The sequence below is a fragment of the Mastigoproctus giganteus genome, chromosome 5, assembly GCF_048544385.1.
Source record: "Mastigoproctus giganteus isolate SK-2022 chromosome 5, ASM4854438v1, whole genome shotgun sequence".
NCBI classification, from domain to species: Eukaryota; Metazoa; Arthropoda; class Arachnida; order Uropygi; family Thelyphonidae; genus Mastigoproctus; species Mastigoproctus giganteus.
Window position 1 is genome coordinate 122,435,375 of NC_143579.1, and position 20,882 is coordinate 122,456,256.

The 20,882-nt window shown below is 33.8% G+C and overlaps 1 protein-coding gene across 2 annotated transcripts in view; it reads right to left on the reverse strand.

Annotated features, from left to right (window-relative positions):
* Nucleotides 1–263: 263 nt before the first annotated feature.
* LOC150085673 (endoplasmic reticulum-Golgi intermediate compartment protein 1-like) overlaps nt 264–20,882 on the reverse strand; it is a 285,607-nt gene continuing 264,988 nt past the window's right edge. For both annotated transcript variants that reach the window (XM_090374181.1, XM_090374180.1), the window contains exon 9: nt 264–502. In XM_090374181.1, the coding sequence (XP_090230307.1) occupies nt 395–502 (108 nt within the window). In that variant the 3' untranslated portion in view covers nt 264–394. The remainder of the gene's footprint in view (nt 503–20,882) is intronic.

The window sequence follows — 20,882 nt, forward strand, 5'->3', positions numbered from 1 at the left end:
ATTTGGAAAAAATCAAGGGATAGTTACTATTCCTCAACATGGGCTGTGAAAAAATTAGGAAATTTTCAAAACATATTATTGAGAAGTATTGCTGTGGTTCATGTTTTATAAATAAAATTCACAGAAATGTAAACTCATTTATATAAAAAAAAAAAAAAAAAGACTATCTCACAGAAGGAATACAAACCATATTCGAATATTGCAAAATTAATAATTAAATTATGTATATTTTTAATGAGTAAATATTTAAATCCTACCCCATACACACAGTTAATCCCACCCCAAAGTAGTTTTTCACAATTCTTCCAAAATTCCATTTTATACACATTCACAAAAAAATATAATTTGGGGTTGGGAAGGAATGATGACTGAATTCTGACAATTATAAATGGGACTAGCTTAATTTCCCAAGCTCAAGTTTTTTGAATACTTCTGAAGCTGAGAACACTAAAGAGTCTATGATTCCAGCAACAGTGAATGTACCTCCTATTATTGCAAATATCTGTAAATGGAAAATGGTACTGTATTATAGCAATATATTATAAATGGGGAAAATATCATATAAATATCAATAATAATTGATATACAATAAACATAATTCATCACTTATTTTTAAAAAAGATTAGAATAATAATTTAACAAAACTCACCTGTGAATTAAGTCGTTTAAGATGGTATAAAATTATTAAAGAAAAATGTATAGTATTTAAAATTTCGCTAAATATATACATGTTTGATTCATCATTATAAAAAATTAGTCTGAAAATTTGAGCAACTGTGGAAAGAGAAAATTGCAATGGGAGTCACAAATTACTGAGTGAACAAACCAGGAGTGGATTCTTATTGTATTATCATATTATAATAAGCTTTATTTTATCTGACTTCCAAGCCTCTTGATAATTCAACTGAAATGAACAACCAGAGGCGTGGAAGTCATATATTTTTATTCTTATATATATATATATATTTATATATAAAAATCATTTAACATAATTTTTCATGATTTTTATAACCCATGTTTCACCAATCAAAAACCTGTTTATAGATATACATCAGCTGTCAGTGGCACAAGGGCAGCTGAGGCCAAAATGTGACTACTTCTATAAAGGTAACCCTAGTATAACACAATACAGTAAAATCTTGTTAATACAAACTCTGTTTATACAAAGTACTCATTTATATGAAGCATATACCATTCCCCTGCGAAAGGATAGGCTTTTCTATGTAAATATATTCGTTTATTACAAAATTTGGCTAATATGTATTACAAAGTTCTTTTTCACCCTGTGAGAAATAAATATATATTTTGTATGTTAATTTAATTTTGTATTTAATTTAATGTTAATTTAATACAAAAAGTCATTTAATACATAAAGTCATTTTGTATGTTAATTTAATACAAATCTTGGCAGAGTAATCCGATTTCTGCCCCCCAGCTCCCTACTTCCTGAAGGATGGCACTGACTTGTTAAACATTAATTTTGTGTAAACAAAAGCAATTTATGGTAGCTACAATGTCCAGTGCTCTCTGAAAAACATCTTTCTGAAGGATGAGTTGTTAAATTAACAAAGCACTCCCTCGCTCTCCACGGGAATAAGGTCAGTTGCAATTGTTACCCTAGTTCAAAGAGGCTTTTGCTATCATATACAGCAATTTATTTTTTGTGCCATTTTATCTGAGCTGATGTCTCTTTCGGAACTTGTGTCTTTAAATTAATTTAAAATTTGTTTACATTAAATCTTATCTAGCAGTGTTATGGCAACAAAACATAGACGGACAGAATTAAGCCTGGAAATCAAACTAAAAATTATACAAGAGGCTGACAGAATGGAAAGAAGCAAAGCGGACACTGCAGAGGAATAACAACATCCCTTTACCTACAACTGATTTATCTACAATACTGAAAAACTGAAAAAGACTTGAAAAAGTGCGTGACACTGGAGCAGCAATGAAAACAGGAAACAAATTCATGGTGAAAAATACGAGGAGCTTTAAACAAAACTTTACGAGTGATACCAACAAATACTTGCATCTAATTTGCCAATATCAGGTCAGATTTTGCAAGAAAAGGCAAATTATCTAGCTCAGCAACATGGGATTAGCGACTTCAAATGCAGCAGTGGCTGGCTCCAAAGATTTAAAGAAGGAATAACTTGGTTATTCCTGTCTTTAAATATTTGTTCGTTGTTCTGTTATGCTGCAATTCAGATGGCAGTACAAAACTACGCCCACTTGTGATTGGCAAGTTTTCCAAGACAAGATTTTTAAAGCAGTTAACCAACTTCCCTGTGATTACGAGGCCAATAGAAGTTCTTGACTTACGGTCAAAATTTTTCAGTCTTGGTTATTGAAATTGGACAGAAGATTGGCCTCAGAAAAAAGGAACATTTTGATGATTCTAGACCGTTGTACAGCACATTCTGCCAAGACACTTAAGTTGACAAATATACTGCTGTTGTTTTTAACCCCCAATACCACAAGTTTAATATAGCCACTGGAGGAGGGAACAATTTGCAGCCAAACTGGAATGTCTTGGATGCTATCCGTAATCTTGTTATTGCTTGGGAAAGTATTACACCAAGTGTAATAATCAACTGCTTTAGAAAGAGTGGCTTTGGAGAGAACATCATCGAAAAACATAGTCCAGCAGACAAATGTGATAGCAACAGTGAGGAATTTGAAGGAGCATATGGATTTTGTTGGCGAATTTGAAGAGTTTGTGAAGGTGGATGATGAAGTTGCTACCACTGCAATGCCAACACCAGAAGAGCTGCTGGGCACCAAACAAAACAATGTTTTTGTTACCAGTGACAGCAAAAATAAAGAAGCATGCACACTACCATCTAAAAAAGACGCCCAAAATGCATTAAACATAATAGAGAATGTGTTGGCCTGCAGTAATGTTGATAAAGAAACAACTATTGCCTTTGATAATGACTGTGCTGTAGTTAAAAATGCATATAGGACAAAAACTGTGCAAACAACATTGGATTCTTTCTTTAAATTAAATTAATTTATTAAAGGGTTAATGGTTTTTATGTCTCCTTTTATATTAAGATTGTAATTCTTTTTACTGTGATACTAAAATATTGTATATATAAAAATATATACTGTACAATATTTTCATTTTCATTAATATTGCTTTTCTCTTAGTTTATCTTATAAATAAAATAAAATCTTTTAAAAAATATGTTATTCCTATTACTGTATTGTTAGACAAGGCTTTTGTTTTTATTTTATTTTATTATTTTATTAATTTGTGATATTATTATTATTTATTATTATTCTTAGATATACAGTATGTATCCAAAAAAAAAACAAAAAAAACAGTAAAATTTTGACACTTTTGGGGGACCTTGTTACTACAAACCTCGTTATTACAAAACGTGAAAATTTAGGTCCCTTGAACTTTGTATTAACGAGGTTCCACTTGAGTAGTGTAAAACATGTTATACGAGACTAAGTACCAGTAGAAAAAGGGAAGTTACCTTCCAAAAGCTAACAAAAATACACCATTTTTTTATAACTATCAGAAAATTAATTTTTATTAAAAATTAGTAATAACTGAACAAACGTCTTACAAACTGTGGTACATATCAGATAATGTATGTTCATTTAATTTTCTTCCTCTTCATCACTGTTAAGCACAATTGAATGAAAAAATTTTCTCTGTTGCAGAATATCTTCACCTTCTGAACTTTCTTCTGCAGCATCTAGATTTCATGTATCTTCTACTCTCTTTAAAAAATCAGTAATCTGAGTTTGTTTGCTTTTGCTTAATAGATCTTTGTAAATTTCTTGGTATGGAGTCAACCATGTTTGAAGCTCGCTTTTGAACTTTGTGCTCCTTTCAGTTGAAGGATCTGCATTCAAAAAATAATTCTAATTGCTCTGCTAAGTTTATGCCTTCCCTTATGCTTTTTATTGTAAAATTCGGAACTTCAGAATTTTCATCTGTGCTATCATCCTCTGAATTGATTTGGTTTACTTCTGATGCCATTTCTACCAAATCTGCTTCACCAGCCTCTTTTTCTACCAGTAATTTTTGGACGTCTTCAGTAGTCATATCATCAAAACCTTCCCCTCCTACTGACTTAGCAAGTTATACTATTGCACCGATTCCATTTTCTTCCGGTTCAACCATATTTCCTGAATGAACTGACTCTGGCCATAGATTTTTCCAACACCCATTTAATGTTGACGGTTTTACTTCTTTGAGTAATAAAGTTATGATTCCGATACATTCCACAATTGAAAAATGTTGATTGAGCGGTGCTTTTTTAGTTTCCTTAGGCATAATTTAGGGCTGGAATTTAATTCACAACAAAGATATATAATACATACTTGAAAAAATTTATAAATGATCAAATAAAAACCAAAATAACCTTCATCATCATCAGCCATTTTCAATCCACTGCAGGATGAAGGCCTCTCCAGCAACTTTCCAGTTCTTTCTGTTTTGAGCACTGGCCATCCATTTACTACTCAAAAACTCATGAATTTCATCTATCCATCTCCGCCTTTGTCTTCCAGGTTTTCTTCTAGCTCCTCTTGGGTACCATTCTGTTATTTTCTTAAAATAACCTTACAAAACCTTAAAAGTCACAAATTGCCCACTTCGAAGTCACAATTTTTTATGGTTTCAAACGAGCACAAGTTCAATAGCACAGAACCTAACACGGGGATTTCCCAATATTTTTATTATTATTATTTTTAAAAATTTTTTTCATAGCCACTAGCGAGTCAACAGTGGAGATTCGCAAAAAAGAATGGAAATTTTGAAAAATTACATCCAACATAGCAGGGTTTCCCCCCCTGCACAAAAGCTCAAAAATACCATTTTATGTGAGGTTTGCCACAATTCTCTAACTGTGTTGTGTGAGGATTGCCACAATTTATCACTCATGTTAGTGCAAAACCGTGTTGTGGAAGTACTATGTTATACGGGAGTTGCTTGTATGACAATTCTACAAAATAACTTGGTCCCTTTTGGCATCAGAAGTGATCACATATGCATATTTGCTTAAAGAAGGTAAACAATTTATCGCTATTTGCAGTATTTCCAATAATGTGAGTAAGTGATGAGGGTTCTTGCAATCATGACAGAGAGTGAAAAGTACTTTTCCTGATATGGAAATAGTAAGTGCAATCAAAGAGTATATGCTTGACAGTGAGCAGGGATGAACAATGCATGCATAGAGGAGGATTGTCCCCCACTAGGAGAAACATGTGGGTTGGGTGTGTATGCTCTATGCATAATCTTGCTAGTACAACAGTGCTAGTAGCATTGTTTCCACAAATGATGTTCTACAGGGCTCCTAAGGCTATTAAAGTGCTATTATGTATGGGTGTAAAGTGCTATTATGTATGGGAGTTAAGCCACTGCAAGACATTGGTTATATTAGAGTCAGACAGGAGCACCATAATTCATTCCAGATCTGATCAGTGCATGGTATAGGAGAATGACAGTCAGCTCCCCATGTCATTGCAGATATCACTCTAAGAATGGTGAGTTTTTCTTGGCAAACTGTGCAGAGATATTGGAGCTAAGGAAACAAACACTATTTGTAGGAGAGATGGTTTTCTAGTCTGATTTCAGGTTCAGGGTGGATTGTGCATTTTCTACAAAAATTAATTGCAGTTGTTTTCCTTTTTGATATTTTGTAACCAAAAAAATGAATAGCAAATGCTTAGAAAACGGTACTCACCTTGTATAAATCTGCAATAAAATATTTTTGGTAGATGGTGGTTAAATTTAGGTAATTTAGGTTGGAAGAAGCATTAAAAAGAACTAAGGTGGGGAATGGGGTGAAAATATTTTAAACAGATTTTAAAATGAATGAAGGAAGTAGAAATGCAGATCTCCAATCCTTGGTTGTCATAAAGAGGTTAAAAAAACATAAATGAAAAAAAGAGAATACCTTACTGATAAATTCATAGCCAGGAGCTATCCCCCTCAACTCATCCAACACACAATATCCACCGTTAAAAACAGTATTAATAATCCCACCAGACACAGTCACAAGACAAATACTCGCATAGTTCTCCCTTACCATAGTGAACTCGCAGCACAATTCCGACGTACATTCAAAGATACCGACATCTCCCTCACCTTCTCCACCAATAAACTAGGTTCCCTATTTAATTCTTACAAAGATACACACAAATATCCCATCAATGATCTCAATAACTTAATATATCTCATAAAATGTCAACCGAACTGCGACACCTGTTACATCGGCAGCACTACCACCAAATTCGGTTCCTCCACAACTTCCAATACCTGCGCATACTACCACTTCAACACTTTCAAGACAAGTCAATCCTGCACTGAGTTAACAACCCATGCTCAAACCCACAACCACACCCACCTTGTTGACTCTGCCATCACTATTATTAAACTTAGATCGAGCTACAGAATTCTTCAATATGAAGCCCTCACCATCGAATGGTACCGACACCATTCTGATCTCAACCTTATTAACGCTAAACGTCCCTTCAACCTTTCACCGGCTTGGAACCTCTCGCGACTAAAGTTCCCACGTGTCAAAAAGAGCATCATGGGAGTTTAGATAACTTTAAATACAACACGCGCTCACTTTTCTTCCATTTTCCAACTGATGACGGTTTACTCACGAAAGTCCCTCGTAACAACTATTGGCACCACCGGTCTTCTCTCTTTTTTTCTCTTTTTTTCATTTACGTTTTTTAACCTCTTTATGACAACCAAGGATTGGAGATCTGCATTTCTACTTCCTTGCGCTCATTTTAAAATCTGTTTAAAATATTTTCACCCCATTCCCCGCCTTAGTTCTTTTTAATGCTTCTTCCAACCTAAATTTAACCACCATCTACCAAAAAATATTTTATTGCAGATTTATACAAGGTGAGTACCGTTTTCTAAGCATTTGCTATTCATTTTTTAGTCAGATTTATCACGATATTATAAGGTTACTATAATTTCACTATTTTGTAACCATTGTTCTTGGTCCATATTTCTAATTTGTTTATTGCTTCTTGAAGCTGTCAATGGGCGATATGAGAAGGTCATCTGCATTTAGATATGCCGCAAATGTTTCTGATATAATTTTAGTTATGAAGTTGATGCCGATCATAAACAAAGCTGTGCTGAGGACCAAGCAGTTTTTCTATCATAAAACCTCTTGCATCTGTAAAATGGGATCTCATATGGAAGGGTGAGCATTTATGTCCCCCAAAATGCAGAAAGGAGGTGGTAGCTGGTGGATGGGTATCTAACAGTTTTTCTATCATGAAACCACTTGCATCTGTACGATGAGATCCCATATGGAATTATGGGCACTTTCTTCTTCTTCCAACTGCATCGATCATGTGCTATACGAGTGGCATCACAAAATGTCATGCCCAAAAGTTCACTGATCCCATCCTTCCACCTAGTTACAGGTCTTCCTCTGCACCTGTTCCACTCTATTTTTCTTTCCATTATATTCTTCAACAGAAAGTTTTCCCTCCTTACTATGTGTCCAAAAAATTAAAGTTTTTTTCTGTTGTGATGCTATGAAAAATTTTAGGCCTGCCAATTTTATTTGATACCCGCTCATTCGTTCTTTGATCACTGTAAGAAATACGCAGTATTCTCCTGCAACACCAAATTTCAAATGCCTCAATTATCTTCCTGTCAACTCTCTTCATATTCCATCCTTCACATCCATAAGTGACAACTGGAAAAATTAACGAATCAATGCTCCCAGCTTCATCTTTAGGGGCAGATATTGATTTCTCCACAATTTTGTCAGATCAGTGACCAATGTTTTAGCAACTGCCTGTTGTCTCTTTACATCATTTGAACAGTCACCATTTTTATTTATTTTTGACCACTTATGCCCCCCAAAATGGTGAAAGGAGGCAGTAGTTGTAGTGCTAGTTCTTCAGAGTCCTCATAGGCATAATGATGATTAAAATGAAGGTATAGTGATACTAATGTTAGTGTTAGGTGAATCACAATGTAAACTGTAACTGCTTCCAAATGTGTCTGTTGGAGAATATGCTTCGAGAAAATTCGAGAAAAAACCCTGGAATTAACCCAAATGGCTATTCCTCTAAGAGTGCCATTAGAGGTTTCATCTTGCCTATGTACATTGAAGACTTTTACTATAGCACTTAACTTTGAAGTTAAATTTATTTCCTGAAGACAGTGGGAGTATATTGGGCAGGAGTATATTGGGCAGTAAGATTGAAACTGTCATTATGTAACTTTGGAAACTTCTGAAATTCCATTGAATATGTGTATGCATTAATTGGGTTTAAAATTTATTTTTTTTTTATCAATGATCAAAATTTATTATAAAAAAATAAATTTATTATTTTTTATAATAAATTTTTATATATATATATATATATTTTTTTTTTTTCTGTATCAGTGGGCACCACTTTATGGACTAATAACATTAATCCATGAAGAGTGTGGCATCCCCACGTGTTGGCTCCATTGTTGTTTTCTATATTTATCAATGATATTGATGAAGGCATATCAGGCTTAATGTCCAAGTTTCCAGATGATACAAAGGTTGGCAGCATGGTTAATGACAGCGTGCTACTGCAATAGAATCTATAAAAGTTAGGCAGATGAGCTGAGAAATGGCAATTGAAGTTTAACAATTGCCATTTCTCAGCCCATATGCAGTACTTTGCAATTGATAAATGCAAAGTACTGCATATGGGGAGCAGTAACTGCAGAGTAATGTACCAATCGTGTGGTTCTACGTTCATGGCAGTGGGAAATGAAAAGGCGATGGGTGTAATTGTGCAATCAGATATGAAGTTTTCTGAGCAGGTCATGCAGTCTTGTCATTGACAAGAATATACAAGAATGATATACAAGAATTTTGCTAGCAGGGATAAGGAGGTGATTAATCCAGTGTATAAGGCAACGAGCAAGCCACATCCTGAGTACTACATACAGGTCTGGAGGCCTCATTTTAGGATGTGGAGCTGCTAGAAAAGTACAGAGAAGGATAGTAAGATTGGTGAGCAGAACAAAGGGCACTCTTACCAAGAAAGACTTTAGTTCTGCAAATTGCAGCATCTGGAGAACAGGCACCTTTGAGGTGGCCTGAAGTGTTTAAGGCTTTGAATAGCACAGAACTCATAATCTCAACATATCCTTGACAAACAATAATCTTCATATGAGGTTTCCCCTTGGACCTTACATTAATTTAATACAATAGAACACCCAGCCATGAAGTCTCCCTCAAAACAATTTCAGGCAACATTTGAATTCTATTGAGTTTTCTTGAAGAAACTAGTCCAGTAGTTTGTTAAAATGATATTAAGCTACAACTTCCAGCATTGAATGTTAAGTAGCACAGGAGAGATATCCTTCCTTCCCACCCCCGCACCAAAAACCTTAACATAATCCCTGAAATTATCTTAGTGTTTGATACATTAATTCCTTATTAAATTAATTTCTCTCTCTTGTTTATCCTATCAACCAAAAAAACACATTAGATAATTGTTTGATTCATACACTGATAATATATTATAAACATTCTCTCACCATTCCATCCATTAAAACTGTTCTCACAAATTTAAATGTTGTCTTGTATATTTCTACTCCTGCTTAACATGTATTATGCCTCTTGTACATTATCCATTCAAACTTCATCCCTTCACGTATTAAATCTTCTTCCTCAGTGATTTCTCTCCTGTTTCATCTACTCTTTTATTATTATTAAACTCTTCATATTTCCTTTTTCCCACTCTGCTATTCCCTTTTTTTCATCCATTTTTGTTATCTTTCTGATCATATCCCACACTTTTTTTAGGACTAGTTCCTTTTTTATATTGTTTACTTTATCAGTAACCTCAATAAGTCCTTATTTCAACCTTATTGCAATCTTGTTCTTACTGATATTTCCCCTTTCAACCTTACCTCTAAATCTTTCTTGTAAAAGTTTCTTTAACCATATTCCATTTTTTTATATTTATTTTCAAATCCTGGAGATGAATGCAAATTTTTCACTGTTCCTTTCTCTTACCATTATATAATAAAATTGTTATCTTCTGTCTCCTATAATTTCCCACGTATAATGAATCCTTTTTTGATTCTTGAACCATGTGTTTGTAACAACCAATTTGTTTCTCCTCTCAAATTGAACCAGTCTCTCTCTCTCTCTCACACAACAACCACTCCACTTACCTCCCAGTAGCAGTTTTTCAAAATGAGAGGGCTGAAGGACATTGTTATATAAGCAGGAATTACTCTAATCTGATTAAAATATACACTGCACTGCATTGCCATTGTAACAATATAATAAAAAATTAAAATAATCAATAATTGGATGTTACAAGACACCCAAACATTTTGGAACATTGTATGTCTTTTGCCTGTGAGAATGTCAGGAAGGTTAGGTACAAAGAAAGGTCAAGTTGTCAGATTGGACTTAGAGCTTCTCTTTACTGCTAGCCATGCCAAATGCCAGAGCAGATGGGGAAGTTGCTCTTGTGAAACTGCTGTTGTTATTGCCTCTGGCTGAACTGTAAACTAGACTTCTGTTAAGGTCTCAAAATATAACTGAACTGGAGATCTGAACACTACACACACACACACACACACACACACACACACACACACACACACACACACACACACACACACACACAGTAGGGTGTCGATGAGCTGAACTAATTGGAACCGGTGGTAGTTCAGACTTCTGATTTGTTCAGATTTTTTAACTTATCAAAAATACTCTTATAAAATAAAAAGGTTTAGTAAGTTTAGAAACAAAAACACTAATTTGCATTTATGTATTTTTATTCATTCAAAATAAATGGAACTTTCAGCCACAATAACACATATGTATAGGCCTTTAACAAAAATAATTACTTATTTTTTGCTGCACCATTTTTGAACTTCATTTCTTTTATTTCCAGATTTCTCACTCTTTTCAGCAAGAGTAGTTGAAGTTGAGTTGGACAGCATTCAGTTTGTTGATTGTTTGCAGATTCATCATTCAGTTTGTTTGTTGATTTTCACATATCATTTAATTTTGTTAATTGGCAGGGTAATAAAAGTGTAAATTGGTGCTTTGTCTTCATTTTTATAGCCTGTGGATGTCTCAGATTTTCACTTATTAGCATTGCCGTTTAATAGAATCAAAATTCAATTTGAAAATGTGATCACAATAATCGGCACTTACTGTAATTATTTTATGGCACCAGCATAAACAAAATAAATTCTGGTTCATTCGGATTATTGACGTTCGGATTTTCGATGCTCTACTATATATATATATATATACACAGTTAATTCCGGTTATTTGGGACACATCGGGACTAGTGCAATTTGGCCCGATTAAGTGGCTGCCCCAATTATCCGAAGTTTCACATAAATAGTTAAAAATACAATGTAACCCCCCTTTACAATTAGTTCACTCTACAATCAAATCACGTTACGATGAACTCACCATAGTAAAATACCATTCACTATATGATGTGTAGTAAGCGCCGATCATTGTGATCACGTTTGTGAATTGAATTTTAATTCTATTAAACAGCAATTCTAATTAGCGAAAATAGGAGGAATATTATTCACAGGCTATAAAAGCAAAGATATATTAAGCACAAATTTACCCTTTATTACCTTACCAATTAAAAGATATGTGAAATTCGGAAGAATATACGTGATAATTGGAATAATTAATACGTACTGTAATATTTACATACTAACTAAACTAGTTGACATTTCTGTTCACTGATATTTGTGGGTGGGAGTTAAAATTTAAAACGGTAAAAATATAAGCAATCAATAACAAAAAACACAGCACACACAAATTGCAAGTAACACAATACGCGCAAGTGAGAACGGAGTAAGGAGTTACAAAGCTTTAAAAATAAGAATGAAGAGAAGGTTCTGAAAATTATTCTTTTTATATGATTGAAGATTCCATGGAAGTGTAAACAGATTTTACCATAATAACCCATAGAATTCCAGCTGTCAGTATTATCGAAAATTCAATAAGATAGAGTTTACTGTCCGTTTATGATAGATTGCACTAACAGAAAAGCCCAATAAACAGGTGACTGCTAATTGTTTTTATTGTTTTATGGTTGTGACCTCCAGAAATCCGACCGAACTACGTGGTATGGTCGGAGACAATCGTAGGGTAATCTCCAGTGCTGTGGTCTCCTGCCCCGATTAAACAGCATTTTGTCCCAATTAAGCAAAGTAAACCCTGGCTATTTTCTCGATTGGGTTCTGTTTTTTAAGATTTGTCCCAAATAAACGGCTGTCCCGATTAACTGGTGGCCCAAATAACTGGAATCCACTGTGTATATAAATATATATATATATATATATATATATTTTTTTTTTTTACCCTATTATCACTTCTGATTGACACCCTGTTGAAGAGAGATATCCAGGATTGGAGGATAGTAATCCTAGATATATCTTTTTCTGTAGTTTTTCTGTGTGGAAACCTTCTAGAAAATCTCTTCTATCTTATTGGTGGCAACATTTAAGACCTTCAGGTCAGAGGTGGGAAAGATGACCTTCTGATATGAAACAGAATGCTATATTACTTTGAGCTAGATTTCTTCATTTTGTGTGATGAAGGTGTTTGTTGATTCTTTTTTGCAGTCAAGTCTGTAAACTACATCTCTTATTAGGCATGGGCAGAAAAGTTAAGGATTTGTTTAAGATTTGTATAATCTTTAAATCTAACATTAAAATGTGCCATTTAGCAAATCGGAAATTATTGATGGTTCTTCTAAAGGCTTTACAAACAGTGTTTCTGGGAGTACTTTTTGTGTGTTTATATGAGTTTTATGTTTGGTTTTTATTGTAAGTTTTCTGCAAGCAGACTGAAAATTCTCAAAGTCATACTTTTTATAATGCTGATTTTTACCGACATATTATTCTAACCATCCTATGTATAAATATAGTGCAAATGCATCAGGAATACATAGCTGTATCTGAATAAATCAGGTTATTAATAAAACGGCATCGTTTTAAGTTATATCTCATATTGTGAATACCTTCACAACGAGTTGCCATGATATTGCACTACTTCGAATAAGTAACGCTTCACCTAAGGAGAAGACTAATGTTACTTATTCTCTAACCATCCTATCAGTAAAAATCAGTATTATAAAAAGTATGATTCTGAGAACTTTTCAGAAAACTTACAAGAGCTCAACAACATAAAACTCATACTAACATATTACCAATACCAAGAAACCACTGTTAACAAATCCATTAGAAAAGCAATTTATAACTTCCAAATCCCCTCCCTCCCACAAACCACAACCTACCCAAACAGATCCCAACCTGCTCTTCTTTCTATTCTATCCAATTATAGAGGAGCCATTAACAGAATTGCTGAAAAACAATGTTAATGCTGTATTTAAAGTTAGGAATAATCTTAAACAAATCCTTACCCCATCCCTCTTACTTAATGTGAGATGTTTACAAACTTGGCAATGATTGTGGGAAGTATTACATATGGCAATTGCTCAGAAAACTACCAAAAAAAAAAAAAAAAACAAGGACTCTATGAACACCACCACACAAAACAAGGAAACACAGCCCAAAGTGATACAGCATTTCATTCCATATCAGAAGGTCATGCCTTTTAAACCCCTACCCCAAATATCTTAAATGTTGCCCACTAACAAAATAGAAGAGGCTGTCCACATACAGAAAGACTACAAAAAATTGTTAACAGAAATATATAGAGAGAATTACTATCCCACAGTCCTGAATAACTCTCTTCAAGAAAGTGTCAACCAAAATTGATAACCATAACCTCCTGTTTGATTACGTTTCCAGATCTTAGTGGAGGTCAAGTTTACAATTCAACCAGAAGAAGCAACATAAAGCAGCAGTTCCCAATCCCCCCATAGAAAAGCCTTATGTACAATAAGGAGGCCACAACTAACCACATGACCTTCCTTCTCCAGTCTCTCTCTCTCTCTCCCCCATCCACCAAGCTTCACTCTGTCGGGTATCATGTGTCATGACGTATAATATAATATAAGATGTAATTTTCATTGTATATCTATTCCAATTCCTCCAGATGAAGGAACCACAGTATTCTGAAACATTTTGGTTTCTTGTAATATCCAGTTATCAATCAATAAGATTTCTAACGTATGTTAATTACAACATAGTGCAACGTATAATCATATTAACAATTTTCTCTCTCTATATATATAAGTTAGTAGTCGTGAAAGGCAATGTGCTAATGTTACAGTACAAGTAACGCTAATTGTGGAGAACAAAGGGCAAACTAAACAGAAATTGCTATCACGGTGAACAAAGAAGGGAGCTAAGATAAAGGAGAAGTAATAAGAAATAATAAGAATAACTTAGTGCTGTTCATCCTGTGACCTCAGCACCTTTTTCAGGGGCCAGCCACTGAAATCAAAGGAGGAAACGGCAATAAGTGGGTATAGCCTTTGTTTCTGACATGAAATACACGGCGCACGTGGTACACGTGAAAAGTAGGTAAAGTCAGTTAAAACATTTTTTACTTAATTTTAATTTTTAAACATGGGGCATGCGTATATTTCATGGCTGACCCGACAGAGGCTGGAAGTAAAGATTAAAAGAATAACAAGAATAAAAAGCAAGAAATGGGATAACTTACAGGGATTATGGCGATCTGTACTGCTGTAGAAATAAAATGTTTAAACTGAATGTGGGCTACAGTATATGGTGTAAACTGGCGACCCCTGGAGTAAGAAATCAGGAAAATTTTAAGATTAAATAATTAAGTTGGGATAGTTACCCCATGTGTCCCAGGTTGGAGATGTATTAACATAATTTAAATTAGCAAAGTAGTAAATTAAAATTAATTAAACCAATTTTGTTACGAATGTAAAAAGGGTTAGTGGTAGGGTTACCCTTTTAAGGTTAAACGTGTGAAGGAATGCATCCCAGGATAGAAAGGAATAATAGGCTAGCAAAGTAGCAGTAAATAGTCGCTGTAGGCAAGGAAAGTGTTTTAAAAAGGAGCATCTCAGGTATTGCATTCGGTAAACTAATAGCTCACGATGTTTGCTATTTGGTTTTTAGGAGTATTAGCAACTAAGGCCATATTGCTCCGGGGATATGCGGTGGTCATTCCCTGAACTTTCCGCATCCTCCGTATTTGGTGGTCACGGGCTCGAACCCCAGTCTAATCAAGAAGCGTGTGCTATGCACTGCTGCTCCTGCCCACCTGGCTATGGAGGCGCCAATGGCTCACGAGAAATAAAAATATAGGGGATAGGAAAGCATAAAGAGTACTGAAGAAGACAAAAAGATGGTGCTAAGGGAATTCAGGGTTGCTATACACGTTCCTATAGTAGGACCCTAAACATAGTTCTGTGAGCATCCTTCATGTATGAAGATAAAAATAAAAGTAAATAAATAAATAAGTAGACAGATAAAATAATAATATATAAATGGTAAATGAATACTCCTAGAGATAGCCAATCGAGAGGTACAAGTTTTCTACGCTTGTAAGAGCCCAAAGAGGCTGGGAGTATTGAGTCAGCCTAGCAGTTATGAAATATCAGTTTGCTATGATATTATTGATATCAATAGTACAGTTAGTCAATTTTTTATATTTGATAATACGGAGAGTTTTTTTTTTTGATGTGGTAATATAAGTAGGCTGCCAGAAACTGGTTATTTAGAAGTTTGCTGCACAGGTTTCTGATGTTGCTTACTATCAGTTGTTTCCTATTGCATATCGTGGCTATTCTGATGATTTGAGATAAGATGATGTTGGCATGTACTTTTTGGAAATATTCGAATGCCAGTGCGTGAAGCTGAATACATTAAAGCTGAAGGAGTCACGCTTATTATATACAGGGTGTCTCAAAAATGCACAACATAATTTCAGGAATGAGTTCCTCATATGTAGACAATAAAAATATTTTATATCAACATAGTTCTGAAAATGCTTGGTTTCCAATTTTTTGAAGGTCTGTCTATGACACTTAACTAAGGGAATTCAGGTTTCAGAATTTCACATCACCTTATAGTAATTGTTCGAAATGTCCACCTTCTGCCTGAATACAGACCTCACATCGATGTCTCATGGCCTTGCAAAGATGATGCCAAATTCCTGGCATGTTTCATATTGTCTCACAACCTGCCACAATTCGATTGCGGAGAGTTTCCACATCAGCTACCGGAGTCGAATACACCAATGACTTTAAATGGCCCCACAAGAAGAAATCTAGTGGGTTTAAATCAGTGAGCATGGAGGTCAGGCAGTTGGTCCACCTCTACCTCTCCACCGATTGTTCCTGATTTGAGTACATGGTCGGAATGGAAAACCACTAGATTCTGTTAGTACCTTGTGATGAAGGAAATCACCTGTGGGAGATAAGACATTCCGATTAATAACTCAGGAACAATGTTGATATAAAATATTTTATTGTCGATATATGAGGAACTCATTCCTAAAGTTATGACGTGCATTTTTGAGACACCCTGTATATTGACAGTGGAGTAGGGGTTGTTAAGCTCTATATCTAAATCCAAGTAGTTAGCAGCCTTGTTATTATCATTGGTTTTTTTTAGTGTGAGCTCAGTCGGGTATGTATTGGCAAGGATTTGTATGAAGTTGGGGCAATTTGCTACAAATAAATCATGAATATATCTGAATATGCAGATATCCGGGGGTAGTGATGTTTCATACCAGTATAGGTATAGTTTGGCAATGATTTTTTGTCTTCTTCAGTACTTTTTATGCTTCCCTAACCCCCTATATTTTTATTTCTTGTGAGTCCTTAGTTTACCGAACGCAATACCCGAGATGCTCCTTTTCTGCTTTAAAACACTTTCCTCGCCTATACAAAGTTCAGCGACTATTTACCACTAATTTGCTAGCCTATTATTCCTTTCCATCCTGGGATGCATTCCTTCATACGTGTAACCTTAAACCCTACCACTAACCCTTTTTACATTCGTAACAAAATTTGTTTAATTAATTTTAATTTACTAATTTATTACTTTGCTAATTTAATTTATGTTAATACATCTCCAATCTGTGACACATGGGGTAACTATCCCAACCTAATCTTAAAATTTTCTCAATTTTTACAGCAGGGGTCACCAGTTTACACCATATACTGTAGTACAAATTCAGTTTAAACATTTTATTTTTTCACAGCAGTACAGATCGCCACGACCCCAGTAAGTTATCCCATTTCTTGCTTTTTATTCTTGTTATTCTTTTAATATTTACTTCCAGCCTCTGTCGGGTCAGACATGAAAATTGGCACCCCCATGTTTAAAATTTAAAATTAAAATTTAAAAAAAATTTAACTCACTTTACCTACTTTTCACGTGTACCACGTGCGCCGTGTATTTCATGTCAGAAACAGAGGCTATACCCACTTACTGCCATTTCCTCCTTTAATTTTGGCGGCTGGCCCCTGAAAAAGGTGCTGAGGTCACAGGATGAACAACACTAAGTTATTCTTATTACTTCTCCTTTACCTTAGCTCCTTCTTTGTTCACCATGATAGCGATTTCTGTTCAGTTCGCCCTTTGTACTCCACAATTAGCGTTACTAGTACCATAACGTTAGCACACTGCCTTTCACGACTACTAACTTATGTAGCAATTATGGTCGTGGGGTACTTTCTGCATATAGCAGTGTTCCAGGTCCATAAACCTTTATTATTATTTTTATTATTAATAATATCCAAAACTGTTGCTTCCTTTAAAAACATATATATATATATATATATATATATATATAGTGCTTTTTTGGGGTGGTACGCAATAGTACAGCATACCAGCACCTTTATTAATAGTGACGTGTGACATTTGTATGTAATGCACTTCGAAATTTGTAATAATCCGTAAATTTTTTTCACATATTTACGTACTATTCAAATAAGCTTAAAACTATTTAACTAAATTTGCATTTTTTACTGTCTATTATTAAGATATTTTCTATATAAAACTGTATAACATTTTTATAATTCTAAATTATGCAGTCGGACTTCTGTTTAACGAAGTCCTTTTATAGTGAATTCCCCTTGGAAGTTACATTTAAAATAGTTTACTATATAATATTGGTGTAGATACACCATAGTTAACCCATAAATTTGAACTACATATGTAGTGTAAAAGACATCGTTTTAATAGTATCTCATATTGTGATTGCCTTCACAACGAGACAGCTGGTATTGCACTACTTCAAATAAATAACGCTTCTCTAGTAGAGAAGACTACTGTTATTTGTTTTCAGAGGATACCACCACCCATGACGATCGTTTCGAAGCTAGTGGGTTTCATCATCAGTGGGCGGGGCAAGTCATTTCGTTTTCAAATACATTATTACCAACACCCCTTGGCATCTCTCATATTATGGATATAACTTCACAACTGTGATGGCATGTTGCACTACCAGGGTACCTGCCTGCCCACTGATGATGAAGTCCACTAGCTTCAAAACGATCGTATGGGTGGTGGTATCCCTCTGAAAATAAATAACAGTAGTCTTCTCTACTAGAGAAGTGTTATTTATTTGAAGTAGTGCAATACTAGCTATCTCTTGTGAAGGCACTCACAATATGAGATATATTAAAACGATGCCTTTTACACTACATATGTAGTTCAAATTTATGGGTTAACTATGGTGTATCTACACCGATATTATATAGTTAATTATCAAAACCCATAAGGATTATGCCTTGTGCATTTCGTTTTCAAATACATTAAAATAGTTTCCATTGAGCGAAGAAATTTTCATATAGCAAACAGATTAAGAGAGAATTAACTCGGTGCGCACTGTTCGCATTTCTGGCCTTCAAGCAATTAGTGATGCTGCACGAATTAAGATAGCTAAAGGGATTACCATTCTGCAACTTAGTGGTACCTGGTAAAACCTTTCTGACCACCTGTCCCATATACGGAGAAGTTGCGCTGGTCAACAGTGAGCAGATCAAAGTGTATTCCCAATGGGCTCTGGCCCACCTTCTACTGCAGCGGTATCTAACATTTTCCCATAGAGGGGTCATATTCAAAAAAATTCTAAGTTAAATTTCTTTAGTGTGTTACATTTTCCATATCTTGTTGCATGTAAAAGTAAAATTGAAAATATTCAAAAATTTTATTAAGTACAATACACAATTACATTTACTGAACAAAACATTTAATGAGAAAATTTTTTGATAATTATGTCATTCAGCAACCGACACACAAAGAGGAAGAAAAGAAGTCAGCATAGGGTGTCAAATGAGAACTTAATAAAAATTTGGAATATTCTACAAAAACTTTATTATGAAATTATTTTTACTTATGTTATTATTTTTTACTTATTTTTTTATATACTGGAATAATAAATTTATAAACTCTGTTAATACAGTTAATTTGTTGTTCTTATTCTAAAAACATTACTACTAAAGTAACAATATCAGGAAAAAAACTTTTTAGAGTACTTTTCACATCCTTTTAATTTTCTTTCCTGATAACAAAAAATGAGTACCAGCATTGTTACCGATTATTGGTGTTTTTCATATAAGTATTAGTGTTCATACAAATTTGTAATCAAGTTAACCTAGTTTGGTTATCTTCATTCCATATGGCCTATACATTTTGAGTTAAGATAAAAAGTATAATGCTAAATGATAATGTTTTTTCATAACATTTTACTAATGAAAACATTTTATCTGTAGCAAGATAATTATTAAATCTTAATTTCTGTATAAATTTATATAATAATACTAAATCTTAAAGACTGTACAAATTTATATAATAATATAACGTATTGCATTACACCACGTGGCCGTCAATCCCCTACTTCTTCGGGGGCTTTGAGTGGATTGACAGCCCTTTTCGACGTAATGCCTCGTACTTACTCGTTTCTGTCTGTACCTATACCAGTTTTGCTATTTTAGTTTATATTTTCAGGTTCATTTTCTTAAATTTTTTTTTTTAATTAAATATTATTTATTTTCCTAAATTTTTTTTTTTTTAATTAAATATTATTTATTTTCCTAATTTCTTCTATTTTTAGGTTAATTTTCTTAAATTTTTTAATTAATACTTAATTTTTATTTATTTAAATATTAGGATAGGGTACACAAAGCCCTTAAATATTTAAGGGCTTTGTGTACCCTATCACAGATCAATAAAAAATAAACTAGTAATATTTAAATAAATAAAAATTAAGTATTAATTAAAAAATTTAAGAAAATTAACCTAAAAATAGAAGAAATTAGGAAAATAAATAAAAGTTAATTTAAAAAAAAAAATTTAAGAAAATGAACCTGAAAATATAAACTAAAATAGCAAAACTGGTATAGGTACAGACAGAAACGAGTAAGTACGAGGCATTACGTCGAAAAGGGCTGTCAATCCACTCAAAGCCCCCGAAGAAGTAGGGGATTGACGGCCACGTGATGTAATGCAATACGTTATATTATTATATAAATTTGTACAGTCTTTAAGATTTAGTATTATTATATAAATTTATACAGAAATTAAGATTTAATAATTATCTTGCTACAGATAAAATGTTTTCATTAGTAAAATGTTATGAAAAATCATTATCATTTAGCATTATACTTTTTATCTTAACTCAAAATGTATAGGCCATATGGAATGAAGATAACCAAACTAGGTTAACTTGATTACAAATTTGTATGAACACTAATACTTATATGAAAAACACCAATAATCAGTAACAATCTACAATTAAACGAATATATACTGGCGCGTATAACGTACAATTGGCCTATGGCAAAAATACAATGGCATCAACGCAGCACAGAAGAACTCGCAAATCTAAAAGAATACATACATCTAAACGTAATAACCACATAATATATATATATATATATATATATAATATATATATATATATAATAGTTTAACAGTAACCGCAGGC